This window comes from Drosophila pseudoobscura, chromosome 4, assembly GCF_009870125.1.
Source record: "Drosophila pseudoobscura strain MV-25-SWS-2005 chromosome 4, UCI_Dpse_MV25, whole genome shotgun sequence".
NCBI lineage: Eukaryota > Metazoa > Arthropoda > Insecta > Diptera > Drosophilidae > Drosophila > Drosophila pseudoobscura.
In genome coordinates this window covers 27,663,722-27,675,903 of record NC_046681.1, presented here as the reverse complement: position 1 = coordinate 27,675,903, position 12,182 = coordinate 27,663,722, and the positions used below count along the sequence as shown (strand labels likewise).

General features: G+C 47.4%; 1 protein-coding gene across 2 annotated transcripts in view; it reads right to left on the bottom strand.

The window, feature by feature from the left end:
- Positions 1–827: 827 nt before the first annotated feature.
- robo3 (roundabout 3) overlaps positions 828–12,182 on the bottom strand; it is a 51,492-nt gene continuing 40,137 nt past the window's right edge. Inside the window, exons 5-12 of one of the 2 annotated variants that reach the window (XM_033380124.1) lie at positions 11,855–11,995; positions 11,656–11,787; positions 10,240–11,547; positions 10,001–10,099; positions 8,670–8,910; positions 8,325–8,485; positions 6,690–6,951; positions 828–2,979 (exon numbers count right to left, since the gene is read on the bottom strand). In XM_033380124.1, coding sequence (XP_033236015.1) covers positions 1,920–2,979; positions 6,690–6,951; positions 8,325–8,485; positions 8,670–8,910; positions 10,001–10,099; positions 10,240–11,547; positions 11,656–11,787; positions 11,855–11,995 — 3,404 coding nt within the window. In that variant the 3' untranslated portion in view covers positions 828–1,919. The remainder of the gene's footprint in view (positions 2,980–6,689; positions 6,952–8,324; positions 8,486–8,669; positions 8,911–10,000; positions 10,100–10,239; positions 11,548–11,655; positions 11,788–11,854; positions 11,996–12,182) is intronic. The other variant, XM_033380125.1, reaches the window with a different exon arrangement.

Sequence of the window (12,182 nt, the reverse complement as noted above, 5' to 3'; positions counted from 1 at the left end):
TTCAATTTTTTTTCGTCCAGATTCCGCGCGTTTCTCCTAGCTCCGCGTACTTTTGCCGAAAAAAGCGGTAAATTGAAATTGGAAAATTCGGAAAATACATTCGCGCTATTTGTTTTAGTGCAGTGCGGTGGAAAATATCAAAAATCCTGGCTCTGAAGTGTTTTTTTTTGTCAATCTAAGAAAATGTGCGTGCCTGATGGTTAATATGTGCAAGTGCAGTGCAACAAGTGTCTGATACATACATATGTACATATGTATGTATATTTTCTTTATTGTGTAATAAATAACTAAATAAAACGGCATCGAAATTGCCAGAGGAGCGCGCTGCGTTTCGTTATGTCCGAGATGTCCCTGCAAAATGTTTTCTCGATCCCGAGGCCTTGCCCTTCGTTCAAAATGGCCTACGTGCCAAATGCACATCTATTGCTTTCCCTCTCTAACACAAAAGGAGAACTAGGCGCAGCCTCTCAGTCCATCTCTGTCACACTTACATATGAAGAAGGCAAATACAGTGCAGTTCCTAGAAATAGGGTTGTTCTAAGGAAAGCAGAGCTTACAGGGAGCACTAGAGCTATATTGGGGGAAAAAATAACAAGAAATTCATAAATAAAAGACACAAACAATGCGTTTCATGACAATAAGACCACTCTGCAATGCAAACAGCATATCAATCGGCCCTAAAGTCATGTAACGCACTGCCTGTGCTTTGGCATCCAATTAGTTTATTACTTTTGTCTTTATTTTTATTTTTAGGCCTTTTCTCATTGCATAATTTATCAATTAATTGATTAGTTTTAATTTATGTTTTTGTTTTTGTTTGTTTTTTGTTTCTTTATGCAGCGATTTAGCAATATTTGTCGCTGTAATCCTCTTCTGGTTTCGCCCCTTTTAGCTAGTCGAACTAAATCTAGTTGTCAGTTAATTACACATTTTAATGCTTTAATTACACGGTTTAAATGCGGGATTTATTCATTTATGATATTTTACATTTAACAGCCTTATTATTAGCATTTATTTAGCTTTTATTTTGCGTGTAGGTGTAGGTAGGTGTCCTTTTTAATCCTTACTCTTCACACAATTTGTGGTTTCTTTCGTGCAGTGTTTCGGTATTTATTTTTCGTTAGGGTTTTTTGGTATTTTCTCGTTTGGCTTTAACTTTTTTTCTCTGTGGGAAATCTCTCTATTTTATATTTTATTTATGAACTTTTTTACTTACTTTAACTACTTTTCGGTGCTATTTTGAGTTGATTTTTGTGTAAATTAATAATATATTTTTTTTGCAATATTCTATATGCTTTAGGGGATTAAGATATTAAGTATTTAGTTGGTATTATTTACAAGCCAATATTTCTGGGTTTTTTTTCTGTATTTCTTTACATACTTTTCGTTGTTTTTTTTCTTACTTTTTTTCTTGGGTTTCTTTGCAGTGGATTTTGTTGGAATTCTAAGTTGTTCTAGGGTTCTTGATAATACTGGTTATAAGGAGGTGGTCTCAACAGTTCTCTAGATATGGTAGGGGTGCTGGGTTGGCTATGGGGTTCGATTACATCACAGAATCTATTGAAATTAGCTGCAGCTTGCGATATTTCTATGGAAAATATGTTAAATATCCAAGATTATGTATCTTTTCCAAAGGTCATAGGGGAAAGAACTATATCCCTATGAAATTTGATCTTTTTAGAGGCTTAAGTTTGTCTAGTCTCAACATTTATTCTCGAGATATGCTAAGTGTCCAACGGCTACTAGTATTTCCTTCGATTCTTACTGTCACCAACCTCCAATCGTGTAGACCCCCTAAGACTCCCTTCCACAACCCAAAAACCAACTGCAGGCCTGTGTATTTCTCAGGGCGAAATTTCACAACTGTTTTTCTTACCAATTTGTATCGTATTGAGCAATCGAGTGTCCCTGGACTAGGCCTAGACATTGGCCGTGGAGCCGAAACTACTCATGAACTTGCTATCGCTAGCAGCTAAGCTGTTGACACTAGCTAAGGACTTGTTGTTGTCACCTGAACCAGCCAGGAACTGGTGATGATGCTGCTGCTGCTGCTTGAAGGACTGGTAGGCATCCGAGCTGACGGCCGACCAGGTCCCGTCCTTGGCCTTCACGTAGAGGTGCTGCTTGCTGGGCTGCTTGCTCCCGAAATGATAGTCCCCGGCGGCGGCGATCGAGGCGCTCGAGGCCCAGTCGTTGAGCAGTTGATTGGTGGAGTTGCACAGCCCCAGGCCGGAGAAGTCGCCCGCCTCCAGGTTCTCGGCGTTCAGGGGGGGGCCACCGGTGAGGAAATCCATGTTTCCGTTGTTCACCTGGATGGGGGGATGCCGCATGCCGGCGGCCTTGCCCAGTATGTTGTTCTCGCTCTTGTAGAGCGTCTTGGGCTGCCGTTGGCGCCTCAGGGTGCCCGCTCCGCCGCCGCTGGCCATTTGGGCCGCCAGCGTGGTGTTGGCGTAGGCGCCCAGGCCCTGTTTGAGGGCATTGCTGGCCAGAAGCAGCTGCTGCTGCTGGTTGAAGGGATTCGTGCGCTCCTGCTGGTTCGTCTTGCATTCCATTTGATCCATTTTGTTCTCCGTGATGTTGATCTTTTTCAGCTTCGCCGGGGAGCCCGTCATTATGGCCGTGGAGGCCGTCGAAGTTGTCATCAGATTCGGTTGCTGCTGCTGCTGCTTCTGGTCGAGGCATCCGTAGTGGGCGCTGGGCGGGGCCGAGTACATGCCAGTCGATTGATAGTCATTGTTGCTCTGATTGTTGTTGTTGTTCGACTGGGATTGGTGTTGGGGCTGGGGCTGGGGCTGGGGCTTGGCTCCATAGCGATTCTGGTAGAGCTTGACATTGGCCACCACATTGGTGGTGGCATAGGCCCCACAGCTGTCGTACAGGGATGATGAACCCATGCCGCCGGGGCCACCGCCATGGCTGGGGCTTTTGAATGTTGAACATGCAACTTCCGCATAATCGGGCATATTCAATGGCGAGAGTCTGCAACAGAGCGGGGGGTGGGGGAAAACGTTGTTAAAAATGTATTCAATGGATTTGGTATCTGTGTATCTGTGTATCTATGTATCTATGCATCTGCGACTGCAGTTCGCAAATTGCATAAATCATTCGGCAGGGAAATTGCTTTTGTTTTCCTGTAACTCCCCGGAAATTGTTGCCATCTCTCACACCTCTCTCTCCCCCTCTCTCCACCCCATCTCCCTCGGAGTGTAGTCATTAAAAATTTTCTCATTTTCGTTGCAACAATACGAAAATTTCCCCATTACCCGTTTTAACTTTGTAATTAGAGGGGGGGGGGGGGGGGGGGGGAGACAGGACTCTATGCTCGTAAGGACTCCCATTCGAAAAATCAAACTTTTTATCCATGCAAGCGAATGGGAGAGAGGGAAGGGGAGGGTGAGGGTGAGGGTGGGGAGGAGCAAACTTTTTTTATTGCTTTAATTTTTCGGTGCACACTAATTAGCTAATGAGATAATGCTTATCTATCGCTTTGCTTTGCTTTGCCCAAAAAATTGTTCACAAAACTCGAATGTTTTTTGGCTGGTATTTTGTTGTGCTTCGAGGCACGAGAATAGTTTTGCCAATTGCAAATGTGCCCTAAAAGGGCATTAAAAGGGGTTCGAAGAGTGTGAAAAATCAAGGAAATAGGAGTAACATATGTGTTAGGATTTAAGGATTTGGCACAAAAAAGCATAATCGCTTCTAAGGAGGCCAAAGCGCTGCTTCGCTCTTTCCAAAAATATAAAAATATTAAATTATAGGGAAATTTCTTTTTTTTTTCGCCCAAAAAAGGCAATTTTCGCCCCTCAGAGTTAAATATTTAGTTTCATTTTGAGTTTTGTTTTTATGGAATTTTATGGGATATTTTTATAGATTTTATAAGATGCCCGAAGCTTGTTCTTGTCGCTTCTTGAGTGGTCGCAAGGCAATAAACCTGCATTGACCAGAGACATCAATGTTTTTCTTGAAGTTTTAAGATGTTTCATGGATGGACTGACGGACACAAAGTGTGTCAGGTATTATTGACTCATTTAAGGATCAAATTTTTCTGCATTTGAGCACAATTTTCGAGTCTGAGCTTGGAAACGATAGCTGCTATCAACAGTCCATTCATTCCATTCATTGGGAATGTCATCCTGGGAATGTCAGACAAAACGGGGGCCACTTTTGGAACTTAAAAGTCTACAAATGTCTGTAGAAGTGAATGAACAAACTTCAGTTCTAGGAAAAAGCTTTGTTAAAATGTAATTTTCGAGAACTTCAAGCCAAAAAGTCGTACAAATTATACGAAATTATATTGAAAAGATGAGCCCTTTCTTTATCCCTGATACCTTAACACCCAGCTATTGGTTTCTACCCAAATTCGAAGACTAAAGATCCACTCAATTAAGGCATATGGCATACCTTTTTGGTAATAACCAAACCATAAAGATCTTTAATTCAAACTAGAATCCCAAAGCTGAATACCAATTAAAAATAAAAAAGTACGCCCGCAAATATGTTTCTCAGAGAATTGCTCAATTGTTGAGCAATTAAGTTCCTGAGGTCTGGGGATATTGTGGCGTAGGAAACAGGAAAATATGTAGATCTGAAGTGCCGCCTTCCCCCGAGGACTATCCATATTTAATTGTTAATTTAGCGGTGAAAATGGCGTTCCTCTGAAGAGAGTGGGTGAGGGGGGCACCCCCCGAATCAGACAACAAACCCGTGAAAGAAATTAAATATTTTAATTGGAAATTTGTAGGTAAAGGCGCCACCTGCCACGTGTGTCTTGGCGGGGGTGGCGGAGTGGAGGGGGTGTTTATGTAAACAAGCAAAAATAAAAGAAGATTCTGTTTATTGTAATTCTGCTTATGTTGGACTTTTTTACGACTTTACAACGTTGTTAAAAAGTGAACAGCGGAGGCGGCAGACGGTGGGCGGCGGAAAAACTTCGCTTCGAAGGAACACAACGGAAAAATTGAAACGGAAATAATGAAAATCGCGTAACGGAAGTGGCAACAGCATTAGAGGAATGTCGGGGGGTGCCAGGGGTGCGAGGGTGGCTGGAAGAAGGGTGGGGTGGCTGGGGGTAGAGGAAATGTTTCAAATTGTAAGTGAAGTGGAAGGGAGGTGGCGAATGCGGGGTATTTCCAACAAAATAATAAGAAAGGAAGCGCCAAAGCCTCGGTAGTCGGAGTAGAAGATACCCTGGAAGAGACAGGGTGCCCTATACACACTATACAGGGTGCCCTTGACTGAATGCGCCCTGTAAGCTCTGCCGTTCGCTCTGCCTGAGACGTAGGGCCTAAGGGATCGAAGGATCAGGGCATATACCCCCCGCTAGGGTATCCAAAAATAGAGAGAATTCTAAACAAATAAATGCGTAAAATGCCGCAAATAAATACGCGAAAGTTTCAGGGAGAGAGGGGCTGAAACGGAGAGCCGGAGGAAGGGAGACAGGTGTGCCCTAGAAAAAGACGGCAATATTTTGTTGTTTTTTATATTGCCTCTTGTTTTGGATTTTCGTACGGATTTTTGTTTTATTTTCTTTGCATTTACTGTTGTTGTTTTTTTTCGGTTTATTTGTTTTATTTTTATTATTGCTGCCGCAACGGTACATTAAGCTTTAAGACAAAAAACAAAAGAGAAACAAAAACACAAAAGGAATTTTTTTGTTCTTTTTTTTCTTCTCCTCTCATTCTTAAGTAAGAAGTAAAAAGGAAAAGTGTGGCAGGGGAAATGGAAAACTCGAAACATGTATCCAGGATTAGGCTTCAATTCGGAATTAAAGCGATTAAGTGGGAGTAGATTTTTGAGTTTTTTTTAACGAGAGAATATCCTGAGATGAGTTGACAAATTGAGAGGGATTTAGGATTTATTTATTTATTAAAGGCAGCCGGAAATGCAATTGAAAGCCAGGATTTGATTTTGGGAGGGAACAAGTTTTTGAGTGGAATTTATTGGTTTGAGGCTTTTCTTTGGATAAATTTTGGTGAAATTTGAAGGGGGATTCCTCAGACAATGTTTTGGGGGGTTTTTGGGAAGTGCATTACGCATTTCAGAGAGAGATGAGACACCTACTCCTCCTCCTAGGGAACCAAAAATACAAAATATAACAAAAAATACAAATAAAATACAATAAATACACAAAAAATACCAACAAAAATACACAAAAAATATAAAATAAATCAGGAATCCGCGAGTAAAAATATGAATGAAATGCGTGTATTATATGGATGTGCAGCACGGAACAAAAAACGGAATGGAGTCCCCCGGAAAATATTTTGCCTCCCCCGAGGCTCGAGCAACGTAAACAGTTCCATGGCCCGTGGCCCAAAAGTAAAACCCGTTCAAGTGTAACAATTTAATGGCGTTTGTTGTTGTTGTTGTTGTAGTGGCAGTAGCGGCCTTTTTGGGGGTTTTTTCGGCTGAGGTTTGATTGGGGTTTTTACGGCAGCAGCGGTTGCAGCGCCAAAGCACACACATATTTTTTATGAGCCCGCTCGTAAATAGTGCCATGGAGCCTTTACCTTCTACAGCCGATGGATGTGGATCCTTCAAGCACCCAGGCCACTGGGGGATTCCATTCCATTCAGATTGCCAATTTTTATTGTAATTAAACATTCAGTGAAGCGTAGACAGGATATTAAGGTAACTTCCTGTGGAGATAAACAACCCTTCCCAGTCCCCCTCCCCTCCCTCCCACTCACCTCTCGTAATCAGGCAGGAGCGTGGGCTGTTGTCCCTGTTGGGCGGTGGCCTGTGCGTATCCCGGAAGTTGCTCCTTTGTCGCGGCGCCACCGGCAGCTGCTCCCCCGGTGGCCTGTCGCCAAACACCGCCACTGGGATCGATCCAGAGGCCGTTGGGGCCGGTGGTTGATGTCGAATTCGAGCCGACGGCCCCGCCGCCAGGTCCGCCTCCATTTAGCGGCAATGTTGGAAACTTTCGCACGGTTCCGATTGCGTGATTGCCTGAAATAAAAGAATCCGTCAAAAGACTGAATATCGGGAATGGTGTTTCACATGTGTGTGCGTGTGTGGGTGCGTGTGTGTGTGTGTGTGTGCTGCCAATGATTACGGCTCGTTAAAACTAAAACGGAGTATTTCGCTCACGGTATTTTGCCCCGAGAGTCGTGCAAATAATAAAAGACGGAAATTACTTTTTATATTCAATTGGCAAAAGCTCTGGCACGCCCTCTTTCGCAGGATATGCGAAGGAATGACCTGTAAAAGGGGGGGGTGCCATTATCTGGGGGGTATATTGGTGTTATAGAGGAGGGGGAAACAGACGGAGGGGGGGCTAAAGAAGGAACTGGATCTAGAGGCGGAATTGGATCTACAGATGGAACTGGATCTAGAGGCGGACCTGGATCTCTAAGCTTGAATCCAAAGTCAATAAAACACCAAGAAATTGCATCTGCAACTAATTCTATACCAATTTCCCTTCAATTTGCTTTGTCATGCACACGACATGTATATTGTTTTTGGTTTTTCTTTGGCAGAGGCCACAAAGGCTGTATAATTTCTTGGTGGATTCTCCAGGCCTTAAAGCAAGCCTTTTAGGCGCCTCCTCAAAGACTGGGGACTTCGTTGTTGGCTTCTGGGGACCGTCTAGGCAGCGGAGAGACGAGTTCTAGACAAAGTTTCGTTGAGTATCGGGTGGTAGCTTCTTCTTCTGTTCTTCCCGGGTATCTCCTAGCCTTTATACACTCTTTTTTTATCTTGTTGTTTACTTTTGTTACATTAAGACTTCTTCTGTTAGACAATTGATGCGATTTTCACGTGAGCTTTTGTCGTTTTTATAGGGGGCGGTATCCCTTCGGCCCCTCCGGCCCCTCTGGCCACCACCGAAGGACTCCTTTTACTCGACTGTTCGTTGGCTCCAGTTATCGCTGCTTGTTTATCTTTTTATAGTCGGTTTAACCTTGGCTTCCCCTGTGTGCTGGCTGCCAAAGATTATTACCCTTGGTTTCCTTCGGGGGTTCTTTTACAATGTTTTCTTTTTGGGGCCGTGGAGTGTGCTGCGTGTCTGCAGTTCTTGTGGCTTACAAAATGGCAACCTAATTGAGACCGACCATAAATGCTCGAGTCATAAATCATAGATTACGGCGAGAGAGAACAAAATGTTTGCATGTCCTCCCTACCCCCCTCTTAAGGGGGGGTTCTCTGGCACTATTGAGACACCATTTAGCAGCCCCCCAAAACATCTTCCAACTAAATTAAACTTCAATGGAAGCATAAATCCCAACAATTACCCCAAAAAAAGGGGACACAAAAAATATAAATTCAAATTAGGATAAAGCTGGCTTTATAGAGGGGGTGGGGGTGGGGGGATGGGTACTCACCATGTAAACTGCCCAGCGAGGTCTGCTTGATAAATTGATAGCGCTTGAAGAGCACCAATGCCCCCAATAGAAACACAATTATGGCAATGATGGAGCCCAGCAGGACGATAAACCAGGTCTGTGTTAAAAAGTCATCGGCAATATCACGACTGATGGGATATCTGCAATAGACAACACAATAAAGAGCCCAGAATGAGTGCCGTCCGTGTTTTGTCCGCCGCTTTGTACGTGCCCCGGCGGAGGCTTAGTTTAATGGTCACAAAAGTCGTTGGCCATTGTCGTTTGCCGTTAATGGATTGATGCTAGGGAATGGGGGGGGGGGGGGGGACTCTCTCTCTCTCTCACCTCGTGTAGCCCGTGTCCAGGGACTGGGTGCGTGCATCGATGCGGAGCACGGCCGGATGGCTGAAGGGCCCGACGCCCACCCGCGTGGCCGCCGCCACGGCTATGTAGTAGGTGACTCCCGTGGTGAGGTTCGCCAGCAGCAGTGTGGGCGTGGCCGCATCTATGGTCATATTTTTGAATATCCGCGTCGTATTGTGCACATCCAGGCCTTTGACGACCACATTGTAGCTGGTGAGGACGCCTGTTGTTCCAAAGTGCCCAATGGAGGAGGGAGACAGAGACACACGCAAATGAAATTAAATGTAAACAAAAGAACAAACGCCTCGGAGTGGGCGTTACTGTGGCAGGATGCAAAGCTCTCTCGGGGGCAGCAAATGCTTGGGCTTCGTCCGGGGTTTGTGTTTGTTCAGTGGATATTTAGCAAGAGATTGTAGTAATGAATCTTTTAGGGTAATGTGAGGGGTTCAGAGGACATATTTTTCACGGTTTCTGGGGACTCACAGAGATATATAGCTAGGTATCCGGGGCACTATCAGCCACAAGCAGCAACCAATATGTGGTAGGGCCCTTCATGAATCCCTGAATCCACGCTTGAATCAATTGGAGAGTGAGCGAGAAATAAATCCGAAATTTTCGAGAGTTATCAGTCGAAACTTCAGCCGAAAGCAGAAACCCATATGATTTGGGGACCAGCATGAATCTATGTATAAAATGGAGAGTGAGCGCGAAAAAAAACCGAAATTATTTGGGAATTATCAGCTAAAGCTTCGGCCGAAAGCAGAAGGCAATATGTCTTAGAGCCCTAAATGAATCCATGGATCCCTGAGTCCATGCGTGAATAAAATGGAGAGTGAGCGGGAAATAAATCCGAAATTTTCAGAGAATTATCAGCCAAAACTTCAGCCAAAACCAGAAGGCAATATGTCTTGGAGCCTTACATGAATCCCTGAGCCAAATTGAGAGTGAGCGTGAAAAAAAACCCGAAATTTTCGGCTCTGCTTTGTTTATTCAGTTTTGGGCGAGCTTTTCGATGGAATGACTAAGCTAAGACGCTGATTCCAACTGGTTTTCCCTCCCTGTAGGGCTCTAATATGTAGATACTCGTATAAGTCGTAGATTTTGCCGATTGTTGCTGAGATTTTCGCGGTATTTGCACTGATTTTCGTTATATCTCTGGGTCAGCCAAGTCCAAGTTTCCTGTAGGCCTCTATTTCCATATTTTTGATGCCCAAATGCCGCCTATCGAAGCCCAGAGCCTGCTCCAACGAGGCAGCTAATGCACCGCCCCATCGTCCACAGAGCGAGGGCAGAAACAGAGAGTTTATACGAACCATTGCGTGTCCGATTCGGTTGCGGTGGCAACCACTTCAGAAAGACCGACGTGCGATTGAATTGGATGGCCTCCATGCCGTACGGCGGCGCCTCGGGCACTGTGAACGAGAGACCACAAAAACGCAAAATGAGTGGGGGATTAGCCAGGGGGGAGGGAGGGAGGAAGGCAGAGAGCAATAGATTGAATGAGTGACTGAATGAATCGATGAGCGCAGGTGAGGGCGGGCGAGGTCCTTACCATCTTCCAGGGTGCGGACGTGGCGGGAGTTAGAGGGCTTTCCTACGATGCTCTTGTAAAATGGCACAAGAAAAAACTCATACGTAGAGGCCTTGGCCAGGCCGGGCACCGTGCAGGAGCTGAGGCCCTGGCCCTGGTTGAGGAGCGTGATCATCCGGTACTCGGAGGAGTGCAGCTCCCGGGCGTACAGGTAGAAGCCCTCGATGTACTGCCCGCTGTCGATGTCCCACGAGAGCTGGGCGGTGGTCGAGTCGCTGGCGTTGACGTCCAGCAGCTCCACGATGTCGTTGGCCTGCAGCAGGGTCTCCACGTCGCTGAGCAGCAGCTGGGACGTGGAGGAGCCCATGTCGCTGCCGTCCCGCACGCCCACCAGCTTCCCGCCCGTGATGGGCTCCGAGATGGGCGACGGCGGCGAGAAGCCCAGCGAGTTCTCCGCCCGAACGATGAACATGTAGGCGGCCCCCTGCGTGAGGCTGTCCACCGTGAAGATCGGCTCGCTGAGGCGCGCCGCGATGGGGATCCAGGTCTTGCTCTGGTTCGTGCAGTACATCTCCACGCTGTAGCCGAGGAAGGAGGAGGCCCCCGCCTTGTCGCTGGTCGGCCACACGATCGTCAGGGCCGAGGCCGTGGCGTTCAGGACCTTCGGCTGGCCGGGCGCCGTCGGGCACTTGCTCTGCTCCGGGGCCCGGTAGAACTTGATGTTCGGGTTGGTGGGCAGCTCTATCCGCAGGAAGCCGCTCCACGTCGACTTACCGGCCCTGGAGCTGGCCACGCACGTGTACAGGCCCTGGTCCTGCTGGCGGTCCAGGTCGGAGATGATCAGATCCCCCGCCGTGGTGATGTTCAGCTTGCCGCTCGGCTGCACGGGTATCCCGTCGCGGTACCACGAAATCGTCGGATTCGGCAGCCCGATGGCCTTGCACTGCAGCGTGGCCAGGGACTTGATGGGCAGCGTCTGATTGACGGGGCCCGCTATGATGATCGGCGGCGGACGGTCCTCCTGCGAGTCGAGGCTCAGCTGGACCCGCGACGTGATGCTGGACACCTCGTTCATGGCGTTGCACAGGATCACCAGGTCCTTGTCGGACCGCTGGAAGCGCGTCAGCGTCAGTATCGAGTGTCCCTCCTCCGTGTTCAGGCTGTGGAAGCGGTCCAGGGGCGGGGCCCCCGGAAAGATCAACGTGCTGTTGTTCTTGATCGTCCAGAAGATCGTCGGCTTCGGGTTGCCCGTCGCCCGGCACTCGAAGGAGGTGTCGGCGTCCAGTTCCACCGATTTGCTGGCCGGCCGTTGGATGAATTTCGGGGGGGCTGCGCGGGGTGCACGGGGGCAGCAGGAGGGGGGGAGACTAATTAGCTAAGTGCGCTCCAACTAGCGGTTGTCTAAGGACATTCTAATGCGCTTTCGCAAGGACTTACCGTAAACCGTGAGGGTGCCCATCGCCGTGATGGCGCCCACCACATTGTCCGCCTCGCAGCTGTACTCGCCCTCGTCCGCGATGGTCACCCGCTCCAGCCGCAGGCTGCGATCCTCCAGGACACTGACGCGATCTTTTTGGGTGGGGGAAAAACGAATCAATTAGGAGGGATCCCGGGGGGAGGCATTCCAAGGGCTTACCCAATGGCATGTTGCCGCCCGAGGCGGTCCGCAGCCACAGGACATCCGGCATGGGGTCGCCGCCCACGCGGCAGGGAAACGTCACGGAGGCGCCCTCTAAAACGGTCTGATCGTGGGGTCCCCGTATGATGTAGGGCTTGACTGCAAAGGGAATTGGGGGGTAAGGGAACGTTTAAGCGAGGGAAAACCCCAAGGAACCCAAACCCAAGTCACATTTCGAGCAAATTGAACATGACACATTGATTTGAGGTGTTCCTAACCCAAGGATGGAGGCTTTTGCCTAACGATTAACCCTGGAATGGGCGCGGTATGTGGAAACGAGGAATAC